The 12,450-nt window shown below is 33.3% G+C and overlaps 1 protein-coding gene across 6 annotated transcripts in view; it reads right to left on the bottom strand.

The window, feature by feature from the left end:
• Nucleotides 1-12,450, bottom strand: part of USP15 (ubiquitin specific peptidase 15) — a 144,391-nt gene that overhangs the window by 12,151 nt on the left and 119,790 nt on the right. For all 6 annotated transcript variants that reach the window (XM_002823463.4, XM_002823464.4, XM_054527328.2 and 3 more), the window contains 10 exons: nucleotides 10,709-10,882; nucleotides 8,383-8,541; nucleotides 8,079-8,303; nucleotides 2,891-2,974; nucleotides 2,706-2,800; nucleotides 2,421-2,612; nucleotides 1,483-1,598; nucleotides 1,033-1,305; nucleotides 581-651; nucleotides 78-193 (listed from right to left, as the gene is read on the bottom strand). In XM_002823463.4, the coding sequence (XP_002823509.1) occupies nucleotides 78-193; nucleotides 581-651; nucleotides 1,033-1,305; nucleotides 1,483-1,598; nucleotides 2,421-2,612; nucleotides 2,706-2,800; nucleotides 2,891-2,974; nucleotides 8,079-8,303; nucleotides 8,383-8,541; nucleotides 10,709-10,882 (1,505 nt within the window). The remainder of the gene's footprint in view (nucleotides 1-77; nucleotides 194-580; nucleotides 652-1,032; nucleotides 1,306-1,482; nucleotides 1,599-2,420; nucleotides 2,613-2,705; nucleotides 2,801-2,890; nucleotides 2,975-8,078; nucleotides 8,304-8,382; nucleotides 8,542-10,708; nucleotides 10,883-12,450) is intronic.

The raw sequence follows: 12,450 nt of genomic DNA, 5'->3' as shown, positions 1-12,450 counted from the left end.
TTTCAACTTGATGTGGCACATATCTCAGAATAAATCCTTAAAGAAAACAAAAACAACTATTTAATTTTGTCTCTTACCAGGGATCTTCAGCACCTAGCTTTTCTTTTGTTGTAAAAAGTTCAATGCAATCTTTTAATTTCACAAAGGGTTTTTTAGGAGGTTTATACTCCACACTTTCATGTTTTTCAAAGTCCTAAAGAGAAGTATTTCTTGAGTTAAGAGAACAAATGAAACAAAACTCATTTTAGTGATACCATCTTACTATGAATAATAATGAAAACTCCTAAACTTTCTCAAAAGAATCATAAAGCTTATTTCAGTTGAGATTTATATCATACTTCTAAATAACTCCAGTACACTCCTATATGGATGACCAAAACATGTTCAAAATAAACTCTGAACCTTTAAAAAAAAACGTATTTTTGCAAAGACTATTTTTTCTAGTTCATGACCAATTTTTTACTGGCAAAATAAACATATTTGGTGGGAGCAAAGAATGTAACACAACAGTATGATTATCTCCGGTAATCGCATAAAGTAAATCAAGGAAAGGTAAATAAGTGAGTGAGTGATGACTTACCTCAGCAGCATTTTCATCAAAATATCTTTTTTTCAAATCAGGATCCCAATCCAAAGCAAGAAAAGATCTTTCTAAGGTGGAAAACATATTTTTTCTTTAAAATTTAATATGTCTTAGTATTAAAGTATATTTTAATGTTAGGATATACACCAGAATAAATAAACAGCAATCTTTTCTACTTGTACTGGTGATTAGGGCAAACAGCAGTTTCCAAGCCATTGAAATAATTTAAGAGTTTAAAAAAAGAAAATTTAAGCATGAGTTCAATCTCCATTTATGAAACACAAACACACATTTTAGTCTACTTAGATATTAAGTCCTTTCATGTAAAATTTGAGATAGAAAAGTAAATGGTATATTTCTTGACAGGGCTGAATTTCATGGTTTTCACCTAAAAAAAAATAACATGCTCTGCTTGTTTAATGTTCAAGCCATTTTTCACAAATACTTACCATCTAGCCTAAGCTGCCTATCATCAAATCTTATATGCCTGGTATCATCTTTGATGTAGTTGATATCAGTATTGCCTAAGTTGTTGAACTGGAATGTAAACAATCGTTTTTTGTGTCCCGTGAGTTGACCTTTGCAAGTGTCCTCAGTACATAATCCATTTTCAGAATCATTATCTCCTCCAACTGAATCTTCAGACTGACTGTTTTCATTCTCTGAGGGAAGTTCTTGATCCTGGCTGGATTCATCATCTGGCTCATCTGTTTCCATTTCACCTAATTTTAGATATTAGACAGCTTTAAATAAACCCAATGTTATATTTTTAAATTATTAATATTATTAATCCTAGGTTTCCAGGTATTTTTTAGTTCTTTAATTCCCATTTTCTTAACTTTTTCTCTGAAGCAATTATTTAAGTGAAACATTTGTACAATTTAAGAGAAAAGTCTTACTTGGTGAGCCTTCTTCATGTATGCCATTTGGGCCATTCCCATTAATATTTTGGTCCTTACAGCAGTGTAGGGATCCTTCAGTTTCTTCAGTTTCAGTAGATATTTTGACATATCGGCTTAAGTAAAATCAAGAATCAAACAAATTCAGTACTACAAAGATAAAAACTTTTAAAAAGTTTTCCTTCTATCAGTAAAACAAACTTTTTAATGCAGTAACAGTGGTCACTTAGTAGATTCAAAGATAAATTCAAACTTATAGTATCATAAGTATAACTGACTAGTAATTTGTTTTGCTCCTCTTTATAAAAATAATTAATATGTTCCTTTTTAGGTTAAATGTTTGTTGCAAATAATTTCTCAACTTATCCTCATTTAGATGGTATATATTGTTGTTAAAAACACTTATATTTGTATAATGTGATCTTTATATATGGGTTATGAAACTATAATAATTAGATATGCAAGAAAGAATACTAAATATATCAGCTTTCAAGGTAAAAGGGATCAAATGACATTCTTGATAACTTTATAATTCAAATCAAGGGATTTAGGAAGGCAAAAAATACGCTGCCTTACAATACTATTAATCATGAACTGGTAATGTATATAAAGAAATGAAGCATTTGACATTTGTTATGACTTCACAGAACAAACATGTAACACATAATTATTATAACATAAATTCCTATGTCCTTTTAACTGTAAACTTTTGGTCTAAAACTGCTACAGACTTCATGCTTCCTGGGTTTGAAATTACCTCCATAATATGTTTTACGTGAACAAGAAAGTGGATTAGGACTATAATCTGACTATGAACAAAACTGAGATAATACAGACTTGAATAATTATATTCCGATAGTACCTTGTTTATTTTTATTAGCTATTTTATATTTTATTCCCATATTTATTTTGTCAATGTAGAATTGTCTGGCACTTACCACATTCTCAAGAGCAGGAGATTATAAAGTTTGTCTTCAGTATTGTTTCGTGGTACAGCCATAAGAAAAGGCTGACCAAAAAGTGAAGAACCAGTATGGTGGGTATAACTCGAGTGTCTGAATTTTTCTCTTAGGCAAACAGGAATAATCACGTGCTCTGTATCTTCTGTCCTATTGATGTTAATTTCAAACCTACAAGGACAAAACTGACCATAAACTCTCAAAATTTTATGTTACTTCTTTTTTTTTTCAAGTAATATTTTGTACAATGAGTTTTATACTTACACATAAATATCATCCCGTTCCATAATACTACTAAGGTTTTCATCCATAGCGAATATTCTGTGAAATCTATGATTGTATATATCAGTAACTATCATCTAAAAGGAAAAGAATTTCTATTAAGCTGGTTTTACAACACTGAGAAACTAAATACCAACTTATATACTTCAACCCCAGAAACATCTTACCTTATCTGCAGGTATTCCTGACAAAGCAGACAATGCTGTACAAAGATCTAATATGTTTCCAATTTTGGGGACAACCACTTTGTACTAAAAAACAAAAAAATTGTAATAAATTTATTATTTTGGAAAAAAAATTCAGTAAATGAGAGTGACCTCATGGTTGCTATCTCACATTCTTTTGGCATTTGGCTTAGTGTTTGTCTCCAATCTTGCCACCATCCTGGGTCCTGTGTGACAATGCCCACATGGATAATTTGTCCTAGTCTTATCATTCCTTGGCTCCTCAGTTCAAAGACACTTGCATTAATTCAATCTCAGTCAACTTATTAGATCCTGTCATCACTTGAAACTGCTCCCACTTTTGCTGTCTTTTTTTGTTTGTTTTTTAGAGACAGGCTCTCACTCTGTTGCCCAGGCTGGAGTGCAGTGGCATGATCTTGGCTCACCGCAGCCTCAACCTCCCGGGCTCAAGCCATCTTCCCAATTCAGCCTCTTGCGTAGCTAGGACTACACGCGTGTGCCACCATGACTGGCTAGTTTCTATTTTTTAGAGACAAGGTCTCATTATGTTGCCCAGAATGGTCTCAAAATCCTGAATTCAAGTGACCTTCTGCCTCAGGCTCCCAAAATGCTGGGATTACAGGAGTGAGCCACTGCACCCGGCCCCACTTTTACTATCTTAAACTCAGGTTACTGTCTAACCACTACTTCTTACTTCTCCTGGAAATTCATTCTTATCTCTTCTTGGCTTGCACAGAGATTTCTATTCCTTTTAACTCTTGTATTCTCCCAGTTTACCAGCTCCCTACTTACTGTCTTCTAGCCCTTCCATCCAGGCCCTACATGCTTTATCACAAACCTTTAATGTCTTTGTTACCCAATTCTATTCATTCCACTCTTGCTAAACTTTCTCAGAGCTGTTCATATGTGCTGAAGAAAATTTCCCAATTTTAGAGGCTGGTGTGCTACAAATTCACAGTGCCCAATATCAACTGATCCTTTGACAGTACCCAGAAATAATTCTGCATATCACACATCTGGTTATTCTCTCATTTATCTCAATGACTATTTAAAATCTTCATCGGGCTGGGCCCAGTGGCTCACGCCTGTAATCCCAACACTTTGGGAGGCCAAGGCAGGTGAATCGCTTAAGCCCAAAAGTTCGAGGCCAGCCTGGACAACATGGCAAAACCCCATTGCTACAAAAATACAAAAAATTAGCTGGGCTCGGAGGCGCACACCTGTAATCCCAGCTACTTGGGAGTCTGAGGTGGGAGAATCCCTTGAGCCCAGGAGGCAGAGGTTGCAGTGAGCTGAGATCACACCCTAATGCACTCCAACTTGGGTGACAGAGCAAGACCCTGTCTCATTAGAAAAAAAAAAAAAAATCTTCACCATTCTTTAGGCTTCCTATTTCACTACTGCTCCCTTAATATCAGCAGAATACCTATTTCATCTCAAAAACAGAAGCTACTGGGTGGGAAAATCTCCAACTTCCTGTTCTCCTACTAACTTCTTTGAATCCATATAGGTACTTTTCTGTCTCTTGCAACACATGGAAAGAAAGGTGTCTCTCTTCTTATTCAAGGCTAACCTTAGCATCTATGCTCTAAATCCCATACTTTTCTGCTTTCTCTGGGACCTAAACCAAGCAATTATTCTTTCTTCCATTTAATCTTGACTCTTGCATAAGCATTGGAATATAAAGTCTCTCAAAAAACAAGGGTACCTCATTGCTTTCCCTCTAATTATCTCCCCTTCTCCTCTATTTTATAAATAACTTTATTAATTATATCTATATTATCATAACTTCCTTATCTCCCATTTACTTCTCAGCCCTCTTGCTGGCTTGTCTTCACCTCTTTATTTAACTTGTTTCCAAGGTTGCCAATACTGTTGTACAACTTATCAGTCTTTATTTTATTGGCCTCTTTGTAATGACTGCTGACCACTTTCTCCTTAAAAAATTCCCTTTCCTTATAACACGACTACTTTTTAATTCTTTTCTATTGCTGTGATCATATTCTCCTTTTGAAGTTCTCCTATAGTGTTCTTTAGAGTGTTGTCTTTAGCCTTCTTCTCAATTTTATATGCTCTCCTTGGAAGAGGCAACAGTATCTCCTGATTTGCTTTGGCCAGTCCTGGATTAGCCTGCTATCCTGGTATAATTATTAATGATAGTCCCTTCTATTTTCAAGAGTTCTTGTTTAGATGATAAATCACGGGGTCACCTTAGCCTTCAGTAATCTCATCCTTCTAAAACACTATCATTTTCATAGAGCTGATTGTCCAATTTATATCTAAAGCAATCTCTCTCCTTTGGTCTAGATACACAAATTCAATGCTTTCTGGATATCTCTACCTAAGTATTCCTCATGCATCTGTAAGTCAGCATGTCCAATGCTAAACACAGGTTTGGGTCATGTTAAGCCACCATGTTCAATACTAAAATGGATTCCTTCTTCAACTTGTTCTTCCTATATATTCCACTAAAACAGCACTGCTGTCTCCTCTTTTCCTGTCAAGTAAACTTGGCACCATCTTTGAATATACTTACACATTTTCATTTCCTACATTCAACTGGTTCTTCAAACTGCCACCCTGACAGAGTTGAAGCATTTGTCATTTGTCTGTCGTCTGATCACTAAAAGCTTCTTACCTGGTCTTAGTACTAAGCCTTTTCTAACTGATCTCTGTGCTAGCCAGAATCATCTTTCTGAAACATAATTGTGGCCATATAATATCTATACTTAATAGTCTGTAATGGCTTCCCTAGTTTTTAGGATGAAGTTCAAACTTCCTATACTGGCATCAAAGTTCTTTGTGATCTAGCTCCTGCTTGCCATATTAACTACTGTAGATTACAGAAGTGGGCCATGTCCTCTTCTCCCGTAAGTTCTTTGTACATGCCATCATCTTGGCCTATAATGCTTTTATTTCTAGTTTTCACCTGCTTATAACCTAATTGTCCTTCAGAACTCATCACAGGCCTCATAACCAGTTTGGGTAGGTTACTTTGTGTTCTCTTGCAGCACCCTGTCAGAGCAATTTTCACACTGTATGACAAGCTTCTTGAAGAACAAGGACAGAAACACCATTATATTTCTAGCACCTTGCACAGCATGAGAGCCTAAGATATAGTACATATTCAATATTTTTCCTAATAAGCTTCCATGACCTAAATCAACTTCAATGATGGGAAAACTCAACAAACAGGCAAACTCAGCTAATTTCACTTTTCTTACGAGCTGGTCAAAGCATAGTGTTAATGAAATGAGGTGATCATTTTGTATTTGAGTTGTTACTGCCTCTAAATGGAAAAAAGAAAAACAAACACAAAACACAAAAACAAATGAATTTCTCTGTGCTAACCATGGCTCTAACCTCCGCAAATTTATATTATTGGTCACCAAATGAAAAAAGTGATAAGTCAATGAAATTCACATTGCTGGAAAAATAATTTAGAGCCCAATTTATGGAAGAGCACTTATCATATACCTTATGGACTAATGTGCAATTTGCCACTATTGATATAGATTACCTTATATTATTGGCATGGGAGAATATTATCTCTAACAAATGTGCTGTAGAGAAATAAAACATCTACATTTATTTTTTGTTGCAGTAAATTTATACTCATTATTCTAAGCTCTCTTGCTCCATTACACTCATTGGTGTATATCTGCAAAGTTACAAACTAGAGAGGTAAGGATGTGGTTTGGCACTGTTATAGTTTCTCACCATTGAAAAGAATGTTGACAATCTTGTACTTATAAACGAGTGAATAAGTGAATATCTAAAGGATATAACTTTAAAAATGTGAACACATATTCCCCAGGCCAAAAGTAAAAGCAGGTCTTTATTGGCTCTGCTCACAGATAAGGGATAGTACCTAGCACTCCCCAATGAAATACTGATATGAGGGCATTGTGTTCAATGAGTTCATAAAGAAAACATAAAGCAGCAGAAAAACAAATCGCTTAAATTTGCATAACTGAGTACATACCTACTATCTATTAGACTTTAATTAATTTGAATAAAAGGACTGTGTTTTTATGAACACTACATATACCCTGTCTTTGCTGACAGTAAACCCAAATACTTCCCTGAATGGTAAGCTCATAATTTTGTTCAAAGTATAGCTTTCATATGGACATCGTGACAATTACGCACTAACAGAGTTATTTGGCTAAAAATTTACAGAAAACAATCTTCTAAAGCAGGAATCATATCTGTTTTGTTTAGCGAAAGAGCTTTATACTTAGCAGGTGCATAGTTAAGTATCTTGATGAATAAAATTTTTGAATACTTCTTGTGCATTAATATCTACCAGCCACAAAAGTTGGAAATACAAAGGTTTACAAGGTCTCTGTCTTCAAAGACCTGTAGTCTAGGGAGAAAAGATAAAAGTAAGCCAAAAGTTATAATAAAATTAGTTAAGTGTTAGAATTTAGGGAAAGAGAGGTAGAAAAAGAAGAAGTTACTTTCACTGGGATGGGTCAAGTGTCAGAAGAGGATTAACTGATTAATAAATAAGGGAGAAAAGACAGTGCTTTACCCACAAAATATAAATAATCCAATTATAACACTAGGTAATGGAATCAGGCAGACAATTTGACAGTAAGACTTATCACAGGACTTTTGCACAGAATAGGCAATATGTGATACTTCAAAGTATTAGAAATTAGAGAACATCACTGAATGAAATATTTTTAGTCTAACTAAACTTCCACTTTCTTTTAAGTTCCTAAAATGCCTAAAAATTACAGGTATTTAAATACAGTACTATCACACTATGAATTAAAAGTATTAGCTTTACTTCCAATAGCCACTAGTAAAAAAAATTACAATTAACACTAAAGAAAGGTGAAGTTTAAAAAAATTAAAAATATTATGTTAATCTTCATAAGCTAATATTCACCCCAATATTATAAAAATTAACCTCTATAAAAAGCCTTTTGAGTTTTATAAGACACACGTTGCTCTTTCAAGACTGTAAAAAGTTATACTGATTTCCAAAGTATTCAGCTTATAAAATCTCTTATATAAATAAACATTATTCATTGGGCTTGATAACTCAATACTTAATTTTTATAATAAGGACTCAACACTAATTTTTTATAAAAACAACAAATGCAAAAAAAAAAAAACCAAAAAACCAAAAAACAAAACAAAAAAAACCATGATTTACCTGCATAGGTTTGGTAAGCGGATCCATTCTAACTAAGTAAACTTCCAAGGTGCGTTCTTTTTTCATGGGCAATGGAAGTGTCAAGTAACAAAAAGGATCAAATGTTACTGAAATCTTAGCACACTCAGGACAAACTAAAGTTGATTTGAAAAGGCCATGAAATATATCTACTATGATAGAATCATTTCGTTTTAAATGGTTTTCCCAGGCTTCTTCGGCAACCACCTACAAGGATGATAGACACAAATTAGAAAGAGGTATCACAAAATTATAACAATGGTGACAATAAGATCATGAAATTTACCTTATCTGGCCTTCCATCTGCATCTTTTAATTGTATATATGGTTTTTTCCTAATTCTATTCAAATCCTCATGTAATCCATCTAATAGGAAAGCTAACAGTTCTTGACAGTCTTGCTGCTGATATCCAGAGAACTGAGGTGCAAAACGTCCTACCTGTGTCTGTAAGAAATGCAAAACCATAAAATCAGTTCTAGGAACAGGGTTGATTTTTTAAAATATGCACAATAGATTCTCATTATTCATGCATTCCACATTTGTGAATTTGCCTGCTTTCTAAAATGTATTTGTAACCCCCAAATCAATTCACGGTCATTTGTAGATATTTTCAGAGTGGCAGAAAATTTGAGTCACCTGATATGCATGTTACCAGCTGGGGTTGCACAAGGTGATGCTTTGGCTTGTTGTTTCAGCTCTGAATCTATAAACAAGTGTCCTTTGTAGTTTATTTAGTGTTATGTTTTTTCACATTTTTGTTTGTTTTGTTGTTAATTTCAGTGTTTAAAATGGTCACTAAATGAAGTATTAACATGCCAGCTAGTGTTCCTAAATGCAAGAAAGCTGTGATGTGCTTTATGGAGAAAAAGTATGTGTTAGATATGCTTCATTAAGACATGAGTTATAGCATTGTTTGCTGTGAGTTCAATGTTAAGGACTCAACAATATATATTAAACAAGGTGTTTTTAAACAGAAACACATGCAAAACAAAATTATACATTGTCTGGTTGACAAAAATGTTGTGAACAAAGGCTTGGAGGAATCAAACCCTATAGTTTCCCTAGGAGTAATGGTTCAGTAGTTGTTATTTCAGTGTTTGTGGCAGCTTCATGGAACATAACTCCTGTGAATAATAAAAATTGTATACATGAACAACAGGAATATATATGAATTATATTTTGTTTTGCATTCCTAGTAAGCACTCAACAAAGCTTATCTGGGACAAAATAGATCAACACATGTAATCTTTAATATATAAAAATGTATTGATCTTTGTTTGGTCATAGATTTCATTGTCATTAATTGTTGCTTCACTATTTGTCAAAGGATTTTCCAGATGTCCTTAATTCTTAGCTTTAGGTATTCCTATTGCCTCCTCCTATAAATGTCTGGTAGGTAGACAGTAAGAGGCAGGTTCTCATCCTTGCTATATTACACATAAAGATAATTACGTATCTGAAAGCATTTTTAAGATAACTACTCTAGGCTCTCACTTAGTTTCTATGTGCAAAAGGAGGATGAGTATCACAGAGATAACAGAAACATTAATGTTCATATTCAATTTTCCTAATCTTTGCATCACTAAGTATTTTTTTTGGATGAGACTGAAAATAAATGTAATAGTATGAATCATCATGTGACAGAAAAAAAGTCACATATAAAGAATCTATTTACACATAATTTTAAGAGAGAAAATCTACCAAAATAAAACCAATTAGAATGCTAGTAAGAGCTGAGAGACGGTTTGTCTGGACTAGTTTGTCCAAAGTTTAGAATGTTAAGGAAGACAATACAGAGGTATTTTGATTTGCTGGTTGTTTTTTATTTTCTAAGAACTAGTATATAGCTAATAAAAAATGTTGTCTAGTAGATGTCCTCTATCAATGCCATTTAAATTACTTGTATAAATAATGACTTAAAACTGCTTATTCTCTTTACAAGTTTAAAATTTCTCAAAGTTTCACCTATATAATTAAGTACGCATTTTTTTAACAATATAAAGCTAAATTTCAGCCATAAAGCTAAATTTCAGCTCAATTCTTATTTGAACAATAAATTATTTGATAAGTAACAATTCACACATGTGAATAACCTTAAAAGTTTAAGAACTATATTGAAGGTACATTTAATTTTTAGTGCTTGGTTTGCAGACTATTTTCATTTTGATAATTTTTCAAATTCATAACGACTCTCAAAGTAAAATGGGTTCTCAGAGTTCAGTAACATGCCCAAAGTTAGTCTTTTACATTTGTATAGAATATTCTCATAGGTTTTCCAGAGATGTACTATATTCCAAAACAACTATACAAATGCTCATTGCTGTCTCTATAGTCATCCTTGTACCACACCAGTGTTTTTCAACTTTTTTTCATTATTCTCTCCATTCCAGATTTAGACGTAAAACAAAAAAACAAAAAAACAGATAAACTGTTCCATATCTCTCCCACCTAAACTTTATACCACAGAGGTACTGTATATCTATTTATGTACTGTTCCTTTGGAGGGCCACAAACCATTGTAATAGCTACTATTTTTCACTCCCCCTATCCCCAAGAACCAACTTTTGTACCCTTGCAGGTACCCTTGCTAAAGTGCATTTACCACACTAACCTTAAAGGCTCTTGGGGTAACGTAGCTAAACTTTCCAGACCACATTTGCTTGATCAGTTCGGCATAAGATTTAGCTATTTCACCTCTCATTCCTAAGGGATTGTCAAAATTCAGTTCTTCTTGATACTTATCATTGAGGAAATACTCAGTAAGTGGAGGTGTGTTGCTCAAACACTGCAAAAAATAAAATATATTTTCAAGTAAAAGTAATCATAATGAATTTTTCTTAAAACACATTAATATGAAGAGAGAAACAAATTGATTTGCTATAACACATAGAGAACATTTAAATGATGGTTTCTTGCACTAATAAGTGGTCAAATAAACACTCAAATGATGTACTCAACTATTCATTTCCCAAATTTCAAAATAATTACTTATAATAAATAAAAATGCTAATATCTGCTGCTGTAAAATCTGCATTAATTTTAACCACAGCAAACTACCTGGTAACTGGGAGAGAAGCTCAGTTTTCTTTCCTTCTTTTACTTGATTGGTAGAAATTATGGATTGTCTACTCATCCCAGGCACCTGCAAATTAGCCTGAGTAGGTAAAAACTGAGATAGAGTGCAAGCAAGAAATTAACTTAATAGAGGTATTTACTGCTTCCATTGTCAATTATTTATCATGAAAGAGCAGCCTTTAAACCTTCCATATGGTCAACCATTTTTAGAAGAGACGGTACAGATTACTTGAGCCTGAGAGAACAAACTTTAGTATGTGAACTCTGGTAAGTGTGTTCTCACTTCCAGCTCTTCTTTAATTTCATAAATGATGCAATTTTCCTTTATGGCAAAATAAAAACTATAAATAAGTTAATTTTCCAACTCTTTCCAATTCCTAATTAAAAAATTTCATATTTAAAATAAAACATGGCAGAAGTACAATTTTTCCACAACATTTTATCTCAAGTTGGAATAATTTTAAGGTGATGATCCATATAATTTGACCTCAATACAAACCCAGTATTATGTTATCAATTAGATGTCTATAATATGCAACGACTAACACAGACATATGGTCACATAAGTAAATTTTTTTTGCTGTAGGACGATATTTGTGTTGGAATTAAGTGGCAAAGTGCTGCAAGGAAGCCAGTTGCTTGCATGGAAAATAGTAGAAACTCACTTTTATGAGAGCCTGGATTCACACTAATGGAAATCAGAGTTTTTTGAAGCTTGCCTATAGTCATTTGTATTAAGTTAGATAGGTTTGGTAGCTATGAAAGGCTCAGCCTGTTGAATTCATACAGATAACTTATATACCATAAACTACGACTATATACTATGCATTGTTTGGCTAAAATTCCAAAATAAGCAGAGTCAACATTTACTTAGTTTTTTTAGAATAATTATGGTACTCAATTTTGTGGTTTCAATTATAAATCAACATGTTTACTGAAGTAGTCAATAATATCTATTTAGAAACTTTCTCTATAATAAAAATAATATTTATTATAAATTGCTAGCCTGGCCCTTACCTCAAGGCAAAAGGGAGAACTGGTTATAATATCATGGAATTTACGATTATATAATTCTTAGGCAATGAAAATAATAAAAACAGCTAAAATGTTTGGAGTGAGCTATATAGGCCTTTAGAGTCATATACATATTTTCAGCAGTAGAACTTTTTAATATATGTGAGCAGGAGAAAGAGAGGTATGCTACAGTGTAGGAGGCAATTAAGAGAAAGGATGCTTCCCTAACTTTTTACCTCTTAGATCTCAACCTCTCTTATAATC

Source organism: Pongo abelii, chromosome 10, assembly GCF_028885655.2.
Source record: "Pongo abelii isolate AG06213 chromosome 10, NHGRI_mPonAbe1-v2.0_pri, whole genome shotgun sequence".
Taxonomy (NCBI): Eukaryota; Metazoa; Chordata; class Mammalia; order Primates; family Hominidae; genus Pongo; species Pongo abelii.
The sequence above is the reverse complement of the archived record's forward strand: the minus strand, read 5'-3'. Positions and strand labels throughout refer to the sequence as shown.